General features: G+C 37.5%; 1 protein-coding gene across 2 annotated transcripts in view; it reads right to left on the bottom strand.

Annotated features, from left to right (window-relative positions):
• Nucleotides 1-3,588: 3,588 nt before the first annotated feature.
• The window catches only part of LOC138741498 (protein argonaute-3), a 79,046-nt gene continuing 59,473 nt past the window's right edge, over nucleotides 3,589-23,161 (bottom strand). For both annotated transcript variants that reach the window (XM_069895689.1, XM_069895690.1), the window contains exons 19-20: nucleotides 19,406-19,605; nucleotides 3,589-14,201 (exon numbers count right to left, since the gene is read on the bottom strand). In XM_069895689.1, the coding sequence (XP_069751790.1) occupies nucleotides 14,093-14,201; nucleotides 19,406-19,605 (309 nt within the window). In that variant the 3' untranslated portion in view covers nucleotides 3,589-14,092. The remainder of the gene's footprint in view (nucleotides 14,202-19,405; nucleotides 19,606-23,161) is intronic.

The following is a 23,161-nucleotide window of genomic DNA, read 5'->3' as shown; positions in this document are numbered from 1 at the left end:
GCCATATGGGTGGAGCTGAGGAACAGGAAAGGTGTGACCACACTGATAGGGTTGCATTACAGTCAGAGCGAATTGGAGGAACAAATTTGCAGAGGTAGCAAACCAATGTAAGAAACAGAAAGATGTGATAGTCAATTTTAACTGGTAGTAGATATTGACTGGGACTCCCATACTGTAAAAGGGCTAGCTGGCTTGGAGTTTGTCAAATGTGTTCAGGAAAGTTTTCTATATATAGGTATCAATGAGAGAGGATGCAATACTTGATCTCCTATTAGGGAACCAGACAGGTCAGGTGACAGAAATATGTAGGCAAAAATTTTGAGTTCAGTGACCAAAATATCATTAGTTTCAATTTAATTATAGATAAGGATAGGTTTGATCCTAGAGTTGAGATTCTAAATTGGAGAAAGGCCAATTTTGTGGAAATGAGGAAAGGATCTAGGAAGAGTGGATCGGGATGTTGTTTTCTGGCAAGGGTGTGTTCAGTAAAGGCCTTCAAAGGCGAACTTTTGAGAGTGCAGAGTTCGCCTGTTCCTGTCAGGATGAAAGGCAAAATTAACAGATATAGAGAACCTTGGTTTTCAAGGGATATTGGCAATCTGGTTAAGAAGAGAGAGGTTTAGAGCAGGTAAAGGCAACAAGGAGCAAATGAGATACCAGAATATAGAAAATACTTAAGAAGGAAATCAGGAAAGCAAAAGGCATGAGTTTGCTTTGCCAGATAATGTGATAACCCAAAGGGTTTCTAAAAGAATGTTAAAAGTAAAAAAGATAGGGACAAAATTGGTCCCCTTGAATATCAGAGTGGTAATCTATGTGTGGAACCTCATGAGATAGGGAGATTTTAAAGTTTTTTTGCATCAGTATTTACTCAGAAAATTGGCTGAGGAAAGGAAGGGAAACCAAGCAGCAGTGGCATGGAACATATAGAGATTTAAGAGGAGGTGCTTGCTGCCTTACAGCAAATAAAGGTAGATAAATCCTCCAGACTTGACATGATATTCCCTTGGATCTTGAGGAAGACTAGTGTAGAAATTTCAGGGGCCCTGGCAGAAATATTTAAAATGTCCTTAGCCACAGGTGAGATGCCGGAGGATTAGAGAGTAGCTCATGTTGTTCTGTTGTTTAAAAAGGCTCCAAAAGGCTAGTGAGTCTGACGTCAGTAGTGGGAAAATTATTGGAGGGTATTCTGAGAGTTCAGATATACAAGTATATCCGATTAAGGACAGTCAGCACGGCAGGTCATATTTAACCAATCTTATGGAGTTTTTGAGGATGTTACCAAGAAAGTAGATGAAGGAAAGGCTGTGAATGTTGTCTACATGGACCTTTGACAAGGTCCCACATGGGAGGTTATTTGAAAGTTCAGATACTTGGTATCCATTGAGAGGTTGTAAACTGGATGCGAAACTGAATGAATGGGAGAAGACAGAGTGGTAGTGGGTGATTGCTTCTCAGACTGGAGGCATGAGATTAGTGGTGTTCCTCGCAAGACTGACCATTGTTGTTTGTTGTCTATAATCGATGATCTGGATGATAATGTGAGAAATTGAATCAGCAAGTTTGCTGATGACACTAAGATTGGATGCATTATGGACAGAGAGGAAGGTTTTCAAAATTTGCAGAGGGATCTGGACCAAATAGAAAAATGGGATGAAATGGCAGATGGAATTTAATGCAGACAAGTGCGAGGTGTTGCATTTTTGAAGGACAAACCAAAGTAGGACATACACAATAGGGCAATGAGGAATGTGGAAGAACAAAGGGATCTGGGATTAAAGATATATAATTCCTTGAAAGTGGTGTCACAGGTTGACAGATTTGTAAAGAAAGCTTTTGGCATCTTGGCCTTCATAAATCAAAGTATTATGAGTTGGGATGTTATGATAAACTTGTATAAGACATTGGTGAGGCCAAATTTGGAGAATTGTGTGCAGTTCTGGTTGCCAAACTACAGGAAGGATATCAGTAAGATTGAAAGAGTGCAGAGATTTACAAGGATGTTGCCGTGTCTTCAGGAGTTGAGTTATAGGGAAAGATTAAATAGGTGAGGACTTCATTCCTTGGAGCGTAGAAGAGATCTAATAAGAGTTTAACAAAATTATGGGGGTATAGACAGAATAAATGTGAGTAGGCTCTTTCCACTTTGATTAGGAGGGATAAATATGAGAGGACATGGCTTTAGGGTTTAGGGCGAACATTAGGCGGCACTTCTTCACTCAAGAGTGGTGGGAATGTGGAACAATCTGCCATGTGATGTGGTAAATGCAGGCTCACTCTTCAGTTTTAAGAATAAATTGGATAGATACATGAATGGGAGAGGTCTGCAGTGTTACGAAATGGGTATAGGTCAGTGAGACTAGCAGAATGACTTTTTGGCAGACTAGAAGGGCCGAATGGCCTGATTTCTGTGCCGTCGTGTCCTATGGTTCTAAGTCAAGAAACAGGTGTGCAGAGAGAGGAAATTAGCCTTTCTCTTTGATGATCTTTCATTAAAATCTATATCATTCATTCTCCTTGCTGCTCAACCCTGCCCCTTCGAAATCTTCCTGAAAAAAAAATCTCATACAAGTCCTCACACAATTTTATTTTTGGGTCTCATCTGCAAATATACACATATTTTTAACCCTATTTCATCCCATGATAAAGACATTATGCAAAATTTCAATGGTCAACATTACCAAATTGAGATCAGGTTTCGATAGTGGGGAGACAAAATTGATCAAAACAAATTTTATGTTTATCACTTAAAAAGTGGAAGTATCTTTTAGCCCAGCCATCTCAAATGGATTCAAATCAGGGATTAGAAACAATGTAACTGTGAAATCCCATAAATTTGTACAGACAGATTCAAAGCAAAAGACTAGAATTAAACAGGTATAATTACAAGAAAAATCAAACTTGTCTGAAACGATGTAATTGAAATAAATTTTTATTAAGAGGACAGTAACACTGAACAAAAAAAGTTACAAAAATTACAATAGATTTAGTCAAGGAACCTATAGGATTTTGGTATCGAATTTTTTGCTATATGGTTTATTTGATTTTCAATACATAATTAAGACTGGGAAACATCCCACTGGGTAAAGGGTGGGACAAGTCACAATGTCTAACTGCTTGTTGAGAAATCCTTCAGGATTTTCTGTTACTGGCATATAAGCACAAGCTGTCAGCGGAAAGATGCACTGAAAAGCAAATGTTCCAGTAACAAAGGAGCACTTTTTTGCAGCAAAAATAACTCTAACAATCAGAAGTTCTCTTTTGGGGACATTGCAAAAATATTTTGAGCATAGAAATGTATAATGGTTATGTCTTTTACCAATTTTATTTTTTAAAAAGAAAATATTTTTTTCTCTTAAATACACGGACAAAGTAAAGCACAGATGTTTCCTGGTATTATCCAGTATTAAAAATGTACTGTCTTTATAATTTTGGGATCATTGATCTTTTCAGTTGAGAAAAAAATAGGAACAAATAAAATTATTTTCTATTTCATGATAGGGCCAAAATGGTCCCAAATATTTTCACAGAAATTTCACCTGGGCAGTCATTCATAAATGTCCAGTTCAGGAAAACATCTGGTCAGAATCACATGAACAATTTATTTTGCATATTGATAGGAATTTTAATCAAATACTTAATATGACAGGAAAATTTAATTTACCTGAATGTTAATAAAAATACCTTGAAAGCTAAAGGTATTTCAGTGGTGAAAATGATTGCTATGATTTTTAAGGGTGATCAAAATATCTGCCTAGGTACACAAAACTTGGGATCAGACTGAGCACAGATGATAAAATCCAACAGGTCAAATGGCAAATACAGATGCATTATAACAAAAGAATCAAGTTCATGTTTTTTTGTTACAAGGACTAAGGGTTTTTTTTTACAAATTATGAACACATTTACAAAAATAACAATAAACATTAACCCTCTTGAGGACTGCAATAATAATTTTACAACAATAGCAGATTACAACCATTTTAGTCAAAGAATACTTGGAATACATGTTCTGTGGCTCTATGCATTTATTAACCATAATGTGCACCACATGGCAGATGTCTAAAGTTGGTTTGAAGGTATTAAATATTGATGAATATTTGGAAGACTAAAATATATTCAGTCATACTTGGGATGATACTTTATTAAAGCCAAAGAGCTAAGTTTAAACTGCTCTACAATTCAGTCACATCACAATGTTGGCTGCCCAACCATGAAGATCATGGATCACAAAATTGCATCCAAAAATAAAAATCATTTATTGCTCAAGAGGGTTAATGCAGAAGTTACTTTGAAAAAAGTCAGATATGTTCCACAGTTTAATACAAAAACTGAAGGCAAAGTCTGCACAACAGGAAAGTAAAGGAATGGAGTTTATCCCACAAATAAAGATCCAGTAATTTTTCGGTTTCATAGGGTATTAATGGGATGATCTTCTCACCCTTTGTCAGAGAGCTGCTTCAGGTGACATTAGCAGCCAGATTATAACAATGTACATTGGGTGACATTGGCCAATCTTGTAAGTGATGTAAATTTATCACAAATTTATTCCATAGGCAGAAAATAAACGACATAGTTTATCAAATGATGCTTTTCATGGTGTGCAAATCTGCATCAAGCAGTTAAGAGGCATTGTAATTCACTGACATTGTGTAAGTGCACTGATACTAAGATGTGCATGACAGAAATGGTTTGCCACTCCTACCGGGTGAATTTTCAAACTTGGCCAGTCACTCAGGGAAATGCTCACTCAACGTCAGGCACTTTTCCAAAGAAAATTTGGCTGCCAAGTCACCCTTTGCAGCTGGTTTTGAACTATCCGGATCAAGGGTGACCAGAGACCAGGAAATTGGACCACTGATCTATTTATTTTTGGATAAAGACGCACAGTGCAAGGAACCATAGAAATGGAAATTTCATGATTTCACTTGAAAAATGTTACATTGTCAATGGCAGTAAGTTATCCAAATGGTTAAATTAACAAGTCTTTGATAAAAAATTGTTATTTGATTCTCTCTCATAAACCTCAACACGGTTTTCTCGGTTCCCAGAGTATAACATGGACTCAACACTGACCAACCACAATGCTGACAGTGTTAGATCAATGAAAAAAATTCTCAGCTTTAGTTACATGCACTAAAGTTGAATTTTTACTATTGCAAAGGTCATATTTTTCTTTAGCAAGTTACAAAAAGTAGAGAAATTGCAATATGGCATGGAGCACATCGGAGGTCACTTCGGAGATTTATGGATGGAAATTTGGCCAGGTGATTGTAAATATAAGGGAATAAACATTATAATGTATGAAATATAGCTGTTGCCTTCATTATATGTAGATTGTGTCAATGTATTTTTAAAAACTTTTAACTGGGTTTGGTTGCAGGAAAATAAAACCAAGTTTATGACACAATTATACTTATTGGAATTCATTAACAAAGTATGTGCAGTTAAACATTGAAGCTCTAAATAACTAAAGATTTTCATAATCTTAAGATTTTTATCTTTTTGTAAGAACTGTTCAACAAGATCTTAAACCCCTTTAATGAAGGCTAGTGATTCAATGTCAACAACCTCAATGTGCGCTAATAAAATACAACATCCAAAAGTAATACAGAAAACACACAATTTCAAATCTCCACTCATCTGCTCTGAAGAACTGCATCAAGCAATAGCAAATAATCTCCCTCTAAACATAAATTGCAAACTAATGTTTGTTACCTTGCAGAATGCTAAACATGAGTAATAAGTTAATTCTTAGAAATAAATCACAAAATAAAGGCTCATCTTTTCCATTATAAACCCAATTTTGTTAACTGCTATTAAGACAATTTTTGAACATTTTCAAAGTGTATTGTCAAGCATGTGCAGCAGGTATAATGCAACCAAAGCAGTATTTTAGTTTTGCAGCATATGTAGGTTACTGAGGTGCAGTGTTTTTTTAAATTTTAATTCCAAGCTTCCTTATAACAGAACGCTCACCATACACAACCAGAAAATCTATTTGTTTTCATCTTTCAGACAGCCTTCTCAGCTAGGAAGGAAACTATGCAAGAATTCTCCTTCAGGTTGACATAAATGCTGCTCTGTGCTGGGCTAACATGAGGCACACTTTGAGATAAACAGGTTCTTACTTCTCCTCAGGATGGGATTCTGCTTTAATAAAAATCAAATGCATGCAAAGCTGGTGGAAAGTTTCATTTAATACTAGAGCTCAACACCTCAACCACTGGCTTGTAATCACAAAAGGATAAAAATACAAATCAATCTTTTTTAAAAATCTCAATTTGAAACATTGTACTCAATTTAATGCAAGCCACATACAATGGACAAATTCTCATAGCTAATATAATTTCATCACTTCTCTAACTTACATTTCCATCAATTCAACATCACTGCCTCCACTAATACTTAGATTGGAAGCTGGCCAAACACAAACCACTTACAAGTATCACCTTATAACAATTTTGATGGGGAACAATACAATAATTAATTAACTGGTCCAAAATTTTCTTTAACAATCAAGGCATTGGACGGTACAATTTTATGGGCAGGATATCCACGATGTGATGAGATCATAGAAAATGCAATAAGTTTAAGAGTCGGGGAAATGAAGAAAAGCTTTAATGAAGTATTCTAAATGGAGCCTTTTAGTGAGAGCAAATACCGTCATTTGGTAATTGGGGGTTATAAATTGAAAATAATTTGCAAGAGATTTGGGGCTGTACATTAGTGTAGAGGTTAGTGCAACACTGTTACAGGGCCAGTGACCAGGACCAGGGTTCAAATCCTGCAGTGTCTGTAAGGAGTTTGTACATTCTTCCCGTGTCTACATGGGTTTTCCCCTGTGGATCCTGTTTCCTCCCACTGTTCAAAATGTTTCAAGGGTTGTAGGTCAATTGGGTGTAATTGGGCGGCACGGGGTCTTGGGCCAAAAGGGCCTGTTACGGTGCAGTATGCCTAAATTTAAATTTAAGAACAGAACACTTTAAAATAATAGCATTCTGTCGTCTTCCCTTACACATACTAGAGAATGAAAGGATAGCCGATTCAAATTATATTAATAAAAGGGACAAAGTTGGACACAGGTCTAAACTAGATTAGTTTTTCCAAAAGAAATAGCACAGGCTATGATAAATATGCCCCTTCTGTGCTTCATGGTTTTTATCCTTTCAATGTAGTGCACTGTAACTTGGTACTGATGACTTTTTGTTTTTGTTGAAACTTACACTTTCAACTACTTTTAAAAGATTACTCCAGTGAAATTCCAATCAAATCATCTAGATGTACTCATATCTGCCAAGAGAAAATATATTTTTAAAAATAACTTCAACTGCAATTCCAACTACACACCAAAACATTGTGGGGTAAAGGCAGTCAGACAGAGCAAGAACTTGGTTTACAACAATGTATTTTAACTTTGATAAGTCACCACACTTGATTAATTATATGAAGGGAGCAGGGAAGTTAACAAATTATCACAGTCATGCGCCACATAACGTCCGACCACATAGACGTCCGTTTAGAAAGCCCGATCGGAGAACGGGACGTAGTGGACGTATCTCTCATAATTGAACTTGCTCAATTCGCTCAGTGATCCTCTCAGTCACAGCCACTGTTTGTCATTACTGCAAAATGATATTTGTCACATACACTGACTGAAAAACTCCGGGCATCCAGCAGAAGTGTTGCAGAAAATGAGCCTGAGTCCATTTCTGCAGGCACCATATTCCAGTACAAAATTGATGATCAAAGCTGTGGCCTAGCAGGTGAAAATGTGCTGCAACAATTATTCTAATACAGGAATGCCACAGCACCAAATATTGCTGTCACGGAATGGATAAATTATCCTGGCACCCATACCACTTCTAATCACCTGTCATTAGTATATATGGTGTTAGCACAAAATCCAAATCTCATAACGTTCTATTTCACAGAACGTACCATGGACGTTAAGCGACGCATGTACTTCAGTTTCCCTGGAAGAAAAAAAACCTGCCAGTTTCTTTTGCAAGAAATGATAAACAAACAATCTAATTGGAACAAATTATAATAAAGCATAAAAATAAACATTTTCCCCACTCTTTCTTTGTAATAATATTGAACTTAATGTATTTCGCTCAAAAGGCCTTTCGTCACCTGTGGTCATAGAGCAAGAAAGTGGTTGAAAGCCAGTAGCAGTAACCCCTACCCACTTTTCTCCTCTTCTATTAACTTGTTGATGTTAATTGTAGATCTTGATTTATGATTCAACTGACATCACCACACAGACAAAGGGATTTTGCTGTTCTGGATGGCTCACCTGCTCACTGTGCTTTTGAAGGAATTAAGACATAGATTCAATAAACATCATAGCAGCTGATACAGGATCTGGTGATGTTAGTATCTTAGATTTAGAAACAGATACTGTCCACTTGTTTAATGAAATGTACATTCAAAACATGTATACTATGAAATATACTATGTCCAAACAGGTTAATCTTCTAGTTCATTGGCTCACTTAGGCCTGTTCATTTGAATTAGAGTCAAACTGTGGGCCAAAATAACATATGTAAACTTCAGTCAATGAGTGTTCCTTTCCTGAATATCCAGCTCCATTAATGAGCACATTTAAGCATGTTTTAAAAGGGTTCTCTTGTTTTATTATACAAAATTATAAATGGTTCCTTTGTCTTAAAATATTTTATCAATCCACCTCCAAATATTACATTCATAAAATTCAGGCGAACCATGAGAATCATGTGCCTCCATTTACAAGTACGTGTTTACTATTTCACAAACTGTCATAGTGTAACACAGGAATTCCATCCAATTATTGAAATTAATGTCATCTCTAACTTGGAAATATGATACAGGCCTAACACCATGAGCAACACAGAATGTAGTTAGTCACCTCAAAAATAAATCTTTTGCTAAAGCAATAGACAAATTAAAAACTTTACATTCTGCATACCAATTAAACTTTGTAACATTCATTAGGCCTGCATCACTCATCCATTCTTCAGGACTGAAGTTTGTGTGTAGGGAGTTTTGGGTAGAGAAACAGGGTCCAAATCAACATTCGTGTTTAAATCTTCACAAAGAGAAAACATTCTCAACCTTGGAGAACTTTAAAATGATGTGGTCAATTTACAACAAAGGTAGATCCTATTGTATCTTTCTTGATTAGGTTGTGTATTGAGAGTGTTCTTCAGAGCTTTTAAAATGATAGTCCCCACCTTGGTCCTGACTGAGAAGAAATTGCCATTAAACATATCAGCTGCAGGATACTGTCAATATTCTTGGCATTATTATAAAACTTTCAGCCACACAATGAACAACAAAAAAATTTCTACAGCACCAGCTTTCTTTAAAGGCACTTTCTAAGGACTGTCCTTCAAAAATTAATTAAAACGGATCAGCGTAAATGCTGAAACTACCTCTTTCCTATAGCAAATGACCAGCACAAATATCAGACTTTTACCATCAGAGTTAGTGCCTGTACCAAAACATTCACGGTGCAAGTACTGGTCTCGAATGGCATGGGCGATCAGTATAAACAGTTCGAGCATTTCCTCCAGATGTAGTGGTACAGATATTGCATCCAGTGGCATTCCATACACGAAGACAATAAATGTTATGCTAGCAAAAGCCCTCATATTATTACAATTACTATCAGTGAGAGGTACCTAGATGCAGCATGTATTACTAATTGACCAGAGGCTACACAAAAGAGATTCTAACCTGGCGGTACTGACATAAGCAACCAGTCACGTTTACCCTGAAACAATTCTATTGTTTTGCTGCGCCATTCAATACTAGTTACTGTACATCAGTACCAAAACATAAATCAGTAGTTAGGGTTAAGAAAATAAAAACTGGGTTTGGAAAGAGCTGGTCTGATTCCATTTTCATACTGGTCAATTACTACATTCGTTCCTTCTCTCTTGTAAATAGGAATCGCGAATATAACTTCAATTCCTAGTGCAGTTATTGTCTGACACTGATTAACAAATAGCAGCTATCGTCTCACTGCCCTCCCAACGCTGGTACGTAATGAAGTACGTCTGCAAATGCAGTCGGCACTTTATGCAGGCATTTACAGACTGAGCTGATGGGTGTGGTACAGGGACACTTGCCGCTCCTCACGGAAAATCTCTATTTTACAGTTTAATATTTCAAAAATACCTGACCAATAAATATGCAGTACAAGGAAGCATTCAGTTTAAATGCCATGTTGCAAACATGCACGAGCAGCATCACATGTACATTATCATTGTACATTGTCCAAAGTAAAAAGTGGCGTTTTGAATTGTAATCCAGACTTGGCATTGGCTCAATTAAATTAGGTTAATTATTGAGATCAACTGGAACATAACAAGGGCATCAAGTATCATAATGGTCTTGGCTTGGCTGCAGAACTCTCCTCCCTCCCACAAATATAATTCCTGGGGAAGCAGCAAGTTAACCTGAAAATGTTGCATTCTCTATAGGCTGCATTCCCTACAAGATTAATGTTGGTTATTAAATCATAGCATTTTAAGTTAGGAAAGTAATTCTAAGTGAATATTAGAGGCAAAACATTAAATTAGCTGGAGTTAAATTCAGCATCATTAGAATATCTATTTGCGTGATCACCAATTCTTTCAGCTTGGACTATTCACTGTTCCACGTTTGTTAATAGTTGAAAGTAGCTTTGACGATCTGTTGGCGAGACCATGTTCCTTTGTAGTTCAATGAGTAAAGTTACACAGTGTCTGAATTAATCTTTTGTCAGTTGGTCTGTATTCCTCCTCCTCCTCCCATTCTTTGTTATAATTTTGTCTACTGCCAACTCAAATAGTAAGTGAAGGGGCAGGATTGGAATCACTACCACCTAAGTTTTAATATATATATGTATATGTCTAAATCTAACTAAGGATAATATGGTAATATTTAATCTTCTGTGAATTTCTTTGGCAGAGTTTGGTAAATTATTCATTTCAAAAAGAACCTCCAGATTATACAGTAAAATTTGCTGGTTTCGTGTTTGCTTTCCATTTTTAAGTGAGATGGACATCATTTTGTTGGAATGAGTGAACACAAATTACCATTGTAGAGAATTATTTATTGATAACCCATGAAGCAACTGATCCCTATGCGAAAAGGCCCATTCCAGAACTTATTTTACCAACCTGCATAGGGTGGCTATTTTGTTTTCCCATATTCTACCACACGCCTATTTTGTCAATTAAATCACTTTAAGATGGAGAATGTATTGAAAGATTTAATTTCCCCAGTTATCTCTGAAGGATTAAAACTGCACCTGGAGAATCATGCCAAGGGAAAGCTTTTAACAGCAGAATGATAGCTGGAACTAGCCCTAAATCATTTCTTTACGATGCAAGGCTCATTCATTTTTTGAAAGAATATTAGTAACTTCAACAAAGGAGGTCCAGAGAAAAAATATATTGAAAAACATTTCTCTCAAGGATGCTAATTCTAAAATAAAACTAAGTGAAGATTCCCCAATTGTGATGTGCTCCTGAGTGACTAAATTACCTACAGGGCTCAAGTAGTTTTATCTTACTCATTTTCAAAGCAAAATTCCTTCAGTAACATAATCTAACCAATCATTTGTCAAGTTCACTGTCAAAAATTCATATCATCTGATTATAAAAGTAACGATAAAAGTTTGAGAGGTATTTTTTTAGATGTTCTAACAATTATGTACAAGAGCTGCAACAGATCTGAGCAAGACAGATAATTCAAAGAAGAAAAAGACTCCTTTTGATTAGCAGCCTTTATAAACTATAATGATGTATCTATTTCAAGCTCACTATCTTTCTTCTCAAGCAAAGCACTTTTAGTTTCACTGGAAACAGCCAATCCTTTTTTTGGTATTGTAAACCACAAAGGGAAAAGTAACCACAAAACTTCCACTCTACCACATAAGGCAACACCATGAATTTGTAGGAATGAATAATATGCACTTATCGTCCTTATGATCCACTGAGCAAGATGGGATCATACGAATAATGCGTTCCTTACTCAGATGCATCATAAATCATTTAAAAAAATGAATGTTCCTTTTAACTATTTTACAGTTGCATTCTTGAACACAAGGAATTCAATGGGAGATTATGATTATCTTCAACTACAACTGGAAAACACATGCACACTAAAAATATACATTTGTGTTCCTAAAAGGCACAAAATGACCAAGAAATGTGCAACTCTTTCACACAAAAATGACTAAATAAATTCATTTTCTTGAGTCCTGAATGAAAGACTGATTTTTTAAGTGATGTTAATTATTATTTACCTTTATAAATTAACAAATCCATTCAGTCTTTTAATTTAACTCAGATTGATTAAATCAGTTCAGCACCATGGACAGATAAAATGAATTGTGATAAAGTCGGTGGACTTTTCAAGCTTTCAAATCAGTAACCACACCTGAAGAATCAATTTAGATTCCTACATTCCATTTTAAAGCGGGAAACTTGGATAACAGACTTTAGCATATTAGGCCTCCCAATATTTAAGAGATGAAGTGGAATAAATTGTAAAATATTTTAGCTTTATGATTAACTCATATTAAACAGGGATCTAGCTTTTGTGAAAGGGAAGGAAAATTCTGCAGTGTCTTCTTTGTTTCCATAGAGTTCTAGTTCTAAAAATAGAAATTTTCAAGTGGAGGAGAGGCAATTTCGTTGGGCTGGGACAGAGGCAATGCCCATCCATCAAGAAGGCTGCAGCATTTTGTATATTGCGGTTCGAGCCAGTGCAATGACAACCGTTAGATAAAATATGCAGTTCATGAGGTTTTACAAAGTGCAAACAACGTCATGAGATTTGTATCAATGACACATCAAACTTTTATGAAAAATTTCCAAATAAAAAATTGGTATATCTTAAAATGGAATGACTGAAATAAAACAGAAATATTTGAAAAAAATTCACATTGTGATTAGATGTGTAAATTAAATAAACCAATGTCCCGATAAAGTAATATTAAAACATCCCAGCTCTACTTTTTTTGCATTCATCATTTTCTTATTAAAACTGATAAGGTTCTGAAGTGCGGAGGTGTCCACTCTCCCACAATTATAGTGGTACAACTGCTGCTCCAGGACAGCATAGGACACGGGCTTTCTTATCAACCGCTTATTGCACTAAGGGTAGCAATGTTCTTTCAGTATACAACACGGTTACATTCCAGAACTAAATAGAATTGATGCTACTATATTTTAATGTAAATCCGTATTAAATTAAGCATTATTTTTTTCTAATAAATATAGGATGCTAAAACAAAAAAAATCACATTTAGTTGTGAGCTAGCCAGTAAACAGTAACAAAATAAAAAGCAGAAGTTTCTACATTAAACAGAACCCCCAATTCTTGGAATTTAAAAAAAATCCTTTCACACCATCAATAATTAGGGTGATCCAAGCACTGAATATTATCTTCTATAATGGATACAAAATTCCACTGCTCTGTTTATGGAGGTTAATCATAACTAATAAGTAAGTTCAATAGTCAGTTGACTCAATTGACAATTTAACCAGCAAGCAGAATTTGAACAGTGGCATGGTGGAGGCGGACTTCTTGGATCTTATGAAGCATTGGTAATTATTCCCTAGAATATCTTTCAAGCACGTCTTCATCTCCCTCTCCAACTTCCCCACCCTCCCAAGTTGAAGATTCCCTGCAAATGACTGGATTTCTGAACTAATTAGTGACTTGCTTTGAGATCCAAGGTAGTTGAAATGTTTTCTTTGTCCCATTTTCATGTTGCTTGATAAATATGAGTTTTGTGCTGCTAAACACTGAGGTAAAGGCAAAAAGGAAACTATACCGAAATAAAAGACACAGACACAAGGTCTGACAGAGCGCACGCACGCATGTGCACACGCCACATACACACACGCACACACACAGAGCAGTTGGCTGGTTTCATATTGCATAATAGTGCTATGATCTTCGTAGGTAAACAATCTCTTTTTGTCAGTTTATGAAACTATTGTCCCCGCACAGTGAAAGTTACAGTATGGCTGGAGACATGTCCGTAAACTGACCCCACTGGAATTGCAGGCTGTGTTCTTCATTTCCTTCTTGAGAGGATTTCCCAAACTTAAGCGAAGTACATAGTGCGCAAGGTGTCCTGGTGAATCTGCACAGCCTTGGCCAGAGCCTGAGGGTCACGTCCATTACTCTGCCCAGAAATGTGGCTGCCTTCAGCACTGTTCACAATTGGAGAAAGATAATCAGAACTGAACAAACTCTAAAGTGTGCTGTCTAGAAATTGTAAAATAATAATAATACATCATTAAACTGGATGTGACAAAAAAAGCCTCAAAACACGTGAATAATTAAGCACTAAAGATTTAACCTCCCCACAAAATTGTATTTTATTAATGTAGAAATCTACCAACATTTGAATCTCAAGCTTTGGTATCTCTATTTTTGAACTTCAGATGAACCCATCCCTTGTGCAGCTTAAATGGATTTTACGTTATCTTTAGGAAATCTCTGTAAGTAGCCACTGAAGTGTGCCATTTACAGGGAGGTGGCAATTGTGAAAAAGATAATTATTTCAATCTAGTATCCAAATTTCTAATTGTATTACGTGAAAAGAAGGTTTTAAAATGACACTATTTAATACTGGAAAACCTATTTTCCTACACATCCTTGTGCAAATAGTGTCACAGAACACATAGGACTAAACAGACCATTTGGCCCAATTCATCCATTCTGCCCTATTCCATTTGTCTGCATTTGTTCCATACCTTTTGAAAGTTCTTGCAATACATATACAGTATTTGCCCAATTGCCTTTTGAACATTATAATTGTGATTGCCTCTACAGCTTCCTATGGCAGCTCATTCCAGATACAGGACCATAAGACATAAGAGGAGAATTATGGCATTCAACCCATTGTCTTCCCCACTGTTATATGTGGATTGCGGAGGAACACACGGCCTCCCTGTCTGAAACTTATTCAGAAGTCACATCACCTGCCAATCAAGGTTGGACTCTGACCACCCATTAGTGCATTCCTTACCATTGGTTCACTTAAATGATCCAGAGTCATCAATGGGCAGATGCCGAGCTCAGAACATACCACATTTCTCTCTGTCTGCCTCTTGGTCCAAGTCCTGGACATTGCTCCACACCAAGTCACTAGTGTGAACATCACTGGAGGAGTTGCGGGTAAGGTGTGCACTACACTAAGTTGAGCCATAGTACTGTAATAGATCAGTGCTTGCAGAGAGCCGCACCCCTGGTGGTACAGGGAATCAGGAGTGTGTTTGAAAGTCCGTGTCTGTGAAGTGTGTTCATGTATGGGAGAGTGTGGTAGGGCACCAGTTTTGGAGTCCCTTGTGACTGATGTGTCTGCTTGCACCATTGTAGTTTTGCCTCATACTGTGTAGAAGAGAGGTGGCCACTGGTATCAGAGTCCAATGTGGGTCCAATATGAATGTCTACACAGTTATTTAAGTAATAGAGTAATTAAGCATCGTTTGACATCTTTCCCTATTTGTCTCTCAAGTGTTCAATAGTTAACTTTGATTGTAACACGTGTCCAGACTCGGCTCTCTGTGAACCCACCGAACCAGATAATTTCCAAACACAACAATTGGTGCTGTGAAAAGGGTTCACTGAGTTTTGGCTGGACACATGTATAACTATTATTGATAGTTGAATTTATATTAATAAGCATGTGTGTGGGTCTCCTGTTGTGTGTAAATTATGGCATGCTTCATCATGAACAAGACCAGCAGGAAGGGCCACACAGCTAATAAGGGAGCCTCAGGGCATGAGAGTAGGATGAAAAGCATAGAGTCAGCTTCCAAGCTGATTAAAATACAGCAGCTGCAAGCAGCTCGCTCGTCTGGCTCGCAGCTTGACCCAGTCAAAGTCCGAGCCATTGTCCAGCGTGGTCAATGTGTGGTTGGGGGATGGGTACGTGTGGCTGGATGGTGATGATTATGAGAAAATAGAGCCCAAAGACACACGTCCTGCACCCTGTGTGCCTAAGCCTTTGCAAGCCCAACCAGTGACCACGCAGTCCCAGGCTTGTCATGAGGGTTTCTTGCCAACCCTCCAAAATGGGGAGGTAGTCGAAAAAGGGGGGACCTTGGGTGGGTACGTATGTGGTCACTGTTAGATAATGGAGACTAGACGACTCCACCAAGGAGCTAACTGGACTAGGGGATTGATACCGGGGGCCTCCAATGTCCGCCTCTCTCATCGGAAAGCGAGTGCCCTGGGTGGTCTGTCTGAACAACTGAAAGGGTAACGTCGTCATTGACCCTATGGTCACAGATGGTGACTATGAACCCACCAAACCTGATACTTTCCAAACACAATACCCGCCATTTCATCATGGCTGATTTACTATCCTTTTTATAACCTCATTTTCCTACCTTGGCTTCGTAGCTCTTGATTCCCTTCAAAATCAAGAACCTATCCACCTCATTAATACATGACAGTTTCCACAACCATCTATGGTAATGAACTCTGCAGATTCACTGCCCTTTGCAACTGGATCCTTGACTTTCTAATTGGAAGACCACTGTCAGTACAAGTTGGAAGCAACATAGGTGCACCCTATGGTTGCGTACTTAGCTTTCTGCTCGCGTCATTATATACCCACAACTGTGTGGCCAGGCACAATTCTAATGCTATCTACAAGTTTGCCGTACATTAGGGTTGTCTGCAGAATCACAAATGGCAATGAGGAAGTGTACAGGAGGGAGTTAGATCAGCTCTTTGCATGGTGTCACATCAACAACCTTGCGCTCAATGATTGTCGACTTCAAGAAGGAGTCAGGGAACACGACCCAGTCCTCATTGAGGGCTCAGTAGAGGAGAGGGTTAAGAACTTCAAATTTCTGGTGTCAACATCTCCGAGGATCTGTCCTGCATCTCCATGTTGATGCAATCTCGAAATGGCTATAAGGTGTTTAAGGAGATTCTGTATGTCACTGAAGACTCTTGAAAACTTCTATAGGAGAGCATTCTGGTTGATTGCGTTACTGTCTGGTATGGAGGCGCCAAATCTCAGGTCAAGAAAAAAATGCCAGAGGGTTGTTAACTCGGCACCAGCCTTCACTCCACCGAGGACATCTACATGAGACGGGATCTTAAAAAAGCAGCTTTTATCTTCAAAGACCCCACCATCCAGGCCATGCCCTCTTCCCTCTGCTACCAGTGGGAAGGAGGTACAGGAGCCTAAAGACGAGCACTCAGTGACACAAGGACAACTTCTTTCCCAGTGCCATCAGATTCCGGAATTATCAATGAACCAAAGACACCGTCTTGCTTTTTGTGCTCTACTATTTTAATTTTTAAATATATTATTGTTGTAAGATGGTTCATAATATGAATGTTTGTACTGTGATTCTGCCACAAAACACCAAATTTCGTGGCTTGTTCATGACAATAAATTCTGATTCTGAAGAAATTTCTCCTCATCAATGTTCTAAGGGGAATTTTGAATTCTGAGGCTGTGCCCTCTGGTCCCAGACTCCCCCACCATAAGGAACATCCATTCTACCCAGGCCTTTTATTATTCAATTGGTTTCAATGAGATTCACCCTTCACTCTTCTAAACTCCAGTGAGTACAGTCCCAGAATCAAACACTCCTCACATGATAACCCTTTCATTTTGGGGTTCATTCTCATGATCCTCTCCAATGACAACATATTCTTCCTTAAATATGGAGCCCAAAACTGCTTATAACACTCCCAGAAGTAAAATAATAAAGTCTGCAGACACCATGGTTGAAGTAAAAAGACAATGCTGGAGAAACTCAGCTGGTCAAACAATGAACCGGTACATAAAGGACACTCTCTGACCAGCTGAGTTTTTCCAGCATTGTGCTTTTACTCACAACACTCCCAAGTGCATTCTGACCAATGCCTTATAAAGCCACAACATTTCATCCTTGCTTTTATATTCTATCCCTCTCTCAATGAATGTTAATATTACACTTGCCTTCCTTACTACATGCAAGTTAACCTTTAGGGAGTCTTGCACAATGACTCCCAAGTCTCTCTGCACCTCCAATTTCAGAATATTCCATTCCTTTATTCCTTCCACCAAAGTGCATTGCATTCCATCTGCCATTTCCTTGCCCAATCTCCTCACCTCCCCAGGTCCTTCTGCAGACTCAGTTCTTCCTCATTATTTGACTCTCCTTATTTGTATTGCCTGAAATTTTGGCTAAAACGCTATCAATTCCGTCATCCAAATCAATAAACACAAAAAGCAGTCCCAGCACTGAGCACTGTGAGGCAAATAGAAAAGGTTCCCTTTATCACCACTCTCCTGTCTCATGCCAGTCAGCCAACCTTCTACCCCTGCCAACAGGTTTCCTGTAGTACCACGGGCTCTTATTTTGCTTAGCAGTTTCACGTACAGCACCATGTCAAAGGCCTTCTGAAAATCCAAGTAAACAACATCCATTGACCCATCTTTGTCTGTCCTTGTTATTTCTTTAAAAAAATTCAAACATGTTTGTCTCCCAAGATTTCCCCTTAAGGAAGCCATGCTGACTTCAGCCTATTTTACTGTGTGCCTCCAAGTATCCTGGAACCTCATTCTTAACAGTAGATTTTAACTTCTTGACTACGCCCCGAGTCAAAAGGTTGCCCTTCAAATTCCTCTTAAATCTCTCCCCTCTCACCCATGCTCTCTAGTCCTTAAATCTACTCTACACTGGGAAATAGAGTGTCAGTTTTCATTCGAACCATGTTCTTCATGATTTAAAAAAAATCTCAATAATGTCCCACTCTTATTCAAGCTTTTCCTATCTCAAGCCCTCCAGTCCCAACAATATGCCGATGAATCTCCAATACATCCCTTCCCGCATGGATATATCCCTCCTGCGAGAAAATCTCTTCCATTGTTGGGCAACCAAAACTGCACATAATCCCCCAAATGTAGTCTCACTGACAAATTGTATTCAGTACTCCATTCCATGAAGATGAATAGCCCATTAGATCTTTTTTATTTTCTAACTGTTCAAATGCATTGTTTCTTCCAACTGTAGAATGAACATAATCACATAACGGTCCACTGTTTTGAACTACTTCCAACCCTAGAGATTCTCATAATTGTGCTATCTGCAAAAGTGCTGTTTAGAGTATTTGTTTCTTTCAGCTATCAGATTGAGAAAAACCTACATTCACTTCTTTGGCTTGGCTTCGCGGACGAAGATTTATGGAGGGGGTAAAAAGTCCACGTCAGCTGCAGGCTCGTTTGTGGCTGACAAGTCCGATGCGGGACAGGCAGACACGGTTGCAGCGGTTGCAGGGGAAAATTGGTTGGTTGGGGTTGGGTGTTGGGTTTTTCCTCCTTACAGTAGTATCAGTACAGTAGTACAGCAGTAGTATCAGTAGGAGAATCATCAAACAGACAGAATTAGTTGTGCATTACCTGTCATGCTCTTTGTCCACCAAATGGTATCTTGCTCTAAATGCCACCAAATGTGCATAATAGGCTGGTGCTGGGATAGATACAGAGCGTGTGCAGCGCACATAAGTGTGACAGAGCTGATAGGTAAGGAGCTGAAGCTCATCCGCAGAGAAGCAGTTGTCATCCCACAGAACATGATAATGAGAGGGGCGACTCGTACCCTGAAACAAAAATATTAATATTGTCAAAATATTTTAATTAGAACTTTTTCTCTCATGAGAAATTGTTCACTTTAGACAGGTTTCTTTAATGGGCAAAATGTATTACACACTGGTAAACTGTCGAAAGGGGTTACAAAAACACTGAAGAGCAAACTCAAGTACAGAGTGCACAAATATTCAAAAGGAGTCCATTCAAAAATTGAAATAATTGATTGGCTCCTCAGTTTTATAAGGAGGGTACAATGTACAAACCTTTGCATACAAAAGAATTGTGGAATGTGTATTGTTAGTGCACACCTGATAGCCCATATGGCCTAATGAACCCATAGTGGTTAGCTTTTTTTTAAAAAAAGGTCAATCGAATTCTCTCGTTTTCCCAAAATTATAAAATATATTCCCTTCCATGCTCTTATCCAATTCCTTTTCGAAAGCTGTGACTGAATCTACTTCCTACCATTTAATGTATTCAGCCAGTGAATGGCAAGTTATAACAACTTATTCTCTGAAAAAGAATTTGGTTATTTTGCCAATCAAGCCAAATCTTCTAATAGAAACAGTTTTTTCTATCCTGTGACCAAATCATGACCAAAACTATCAAACACTTCTAAATCTTTTCTGCTCCAAGGAAAACATTGACGTAATGAAAACCCTTCACACCAGAGAGCATTCTAATAAATGTTTTGTGCACCCCAAAGTCTTCGCATTCTTCTAAAAAATGCAGAGCACAGAATTAGATAATGCTTCTCATGCAAGCAAACTGGTCAAAATTCAACATATTGGTCAGGTTATAATTATAACTTTGTGGACCCAAAACTCTGGAACTAGCCAAGTCCATGAAAGGTAGCTAAAAGAGGAAAAGTTTGGTTTCTGAGACACGTGGAGAAATTGGAGTTCTCTTATTTGAACAGGAAAAATAGGACAAGAATTGATGGATGCAGTATCAAATTATATCTTAATTAAGAATTCTTGGAAGTGACATGGAAAAATATATACAATAAGTAGAGATAACGTTAAACTTTAAGCAGGCTATTAAAACGAAATACAGTGAAATCAGAATCTGTAATTCTGACTAAAAAAAAAAGTTTTTTTTTAAAGAAATGTGCAGAAAAGGGGTAAAACAACAATAAATGTCTTTTATGATCAAATGACTCACTTACATTGATTGTGTTTTCAAACCTTGACAGAGATTAGGGCAAATTTTTTTCTTTTTGTGTTTTAAAGCAAGCCAGTTAAACCATTGTACAGAATTATGGAATGAAAACATCTCAAGTGTACAATGTTATTCTTGAAATGTACTGGATTTAAGTAGCTTAAGTAGGCAATTTTCACACAAGATCCCACAAACAGCAACAAAATGAGCCAGCAGTTAATTTTCTTTTGATTGTAGTGATTGAACTAGTATTGGACAAATCACTAAGGATCATCTTAGCCTTCAAGTTGTTTGTTGATAGTTATTACCTGCAAATTAAGTACTAAAATAGAATTAAGTTTAATATCAACGGACTCCCAAACTAAAACCAGCTCAAACAGTTGATTGATTGCTTGGAGCACCAATTGTATCTGGGAAATAACTCCATCAAAAGAGAGATTAGCCTTGTATTTCACAGTCAGGGAAGACAAGTTCATCAAAACATTTCAGTAGGTCATCGCAATCTACCTATTTATTATTTACATGCTGTTTCTTGGTAATTTCATTTCACAACATAGAATCATTTCTACACGCATACTAATGACATTACCTCATTTGATCCTTCAGAAATTCCTCAAGCTAAATTTCAGGAATACCAATGATGCCATTTCAAGTTCCACTTCATTAACTCTGCTCTCTGACCACTGATCCCATCCCTCTCTTGAGAAACTGTCTAAAATTGACAAAGCAATTTGCAACTTTAGTTTCATATTTCATCCCCAGATAAATTTGAGTCTACAAATCTGTGCTATTGAATGTTCCTATTACTGACTCTTCAATATTGCTCAATTCTGAACCTACACTTGCTCAACTGCTCAACCCCTTATGCACATTGCTAATTTTAGATTTGACTGTTCAAATATGCTCTTCGGTGGCCTCCCAGGTCCTACTCTCACCAAGTTGCAGTCACTCATCACCCAAATCAACTCAGCAACACTATGATTTTAAATTTATTACCTTTGCTTGAAAAACCTCCAAAACCTTGCCCCACTCCAATCAGTAAAATCTTTTACGCTACACAACTTTCAGTGATAATGATTATCCTTTAATTGCTTCACCTCTGGCTGCTACATTTTCTGCTATCAAGCCATTGCACTGTGGAATTCCCTTTCTAACCGGACTGTCTCTTTAACAGACACATACATGTAATTAGTTTAAAATATCACCCTCGACCTGGTATTCTGGCCTGCATAAGTATTGTTAGGACTAAAACCCTTTTCAAAGGCTTTAAATGTAAAATGTATATTGATATTCAATGCTGCACAAGATAGCATCTTTTTCCCCAAGATGACAGCAAAATGTGCCGGGCCTCTTGAAGAGAACGAGCATTCTCCTCAAATTTAGTACGTATTACTAATAGATTATTAATAGATCAAAGTTTACGTGGCAATGTCGACTGGATTTAATGCCATTACATAATTACTAACATCAGCTACATTAGGTCACCATTTAAAAACAATTTATTCAGTTAAAGGAAATCCACTGTATAAAATTTCTTCATATACAGTACTTTGTCTTTCAAACTCAGATGAAGCAATTTAGAGACAGAGTTATCCTTTATGAAGACCAAGTACCATACAACTGAATCATTTCATCCATGTTTTAATTTTCCAACAACATTTTTCTAGAACAGTACAACTCCGATTATCTGAAAAAGTTTGGACTGGGCCTATTTTGGATAAACGTTTTTTTTTTGGAGAACTATTCATTTTTTAGAAAACAGCCCAGTAATAATAGCAAACCATTTGCAACAGTGTTTAAACAACAAACAAACAATAAGAAAAGGTTTTTTAAGCATTAAAAAAATGTTTAATTCTCACAAAAAACACTGGCCACCGCCAATCACTGACACTTCCCCACCGAGGCCCCACTCGTACTGATCGGGAGCCCGAAGGTCCCACTCGTGCCCAGGAGCCAGAGGTCCCTGGTCAGTTCGGCTCAGAAAAAATTTTGGATAACTGAGGACTTTGGATAATCCGAGTTGTATTGTTACTTGTATTCAAATAACATCTAATTGTTGTTGCCAACTATATTTGAATTTGGCATTGACAATCCACCTATGGTAAAAAGTATGATATCTATTTTTGAACCTCTTTGAACCGTCCTTGAATGTTCAGAAAGTTGCCCTAGAATGTCCTTCCTATTAAGAAAACCATGGAGATTTCTCAAAAAGAAAAATTATCATCTTGCAATAACTATCATTTTATGGAACTTAGCAGGTTGTGTCTTTCATCCAATCAGTTCTCCAGTCTTCTTTCTTTAATTAAATAAGATTATAAATAACGGAACTGAGAAGAACACATTCACATATTCCTTTCAGGAAGTATCCTCAAGACCCCCAAGAATAAAAGATTTAAAATTTCAATT

Source organism: Narcine bancroftii, chromosome 8, assembly GCF_036971445.1.
Source record: "Narcine bancroftii isolate sNarBan1 chromosome 8, sNarBan1.hap1, whole genome shotgun sequence".
Lineage (NCBI taxonomy): Eukaryota > Metazoa > Chordata > Chondrichthyes > Torpediniformes > Narcinidae > Narcine > Narcine bancroftii.
Note: the sequence above shows the minus strand (reverse complement) of the source record. Positions and strands in the feature narration are given on the sequence as shown.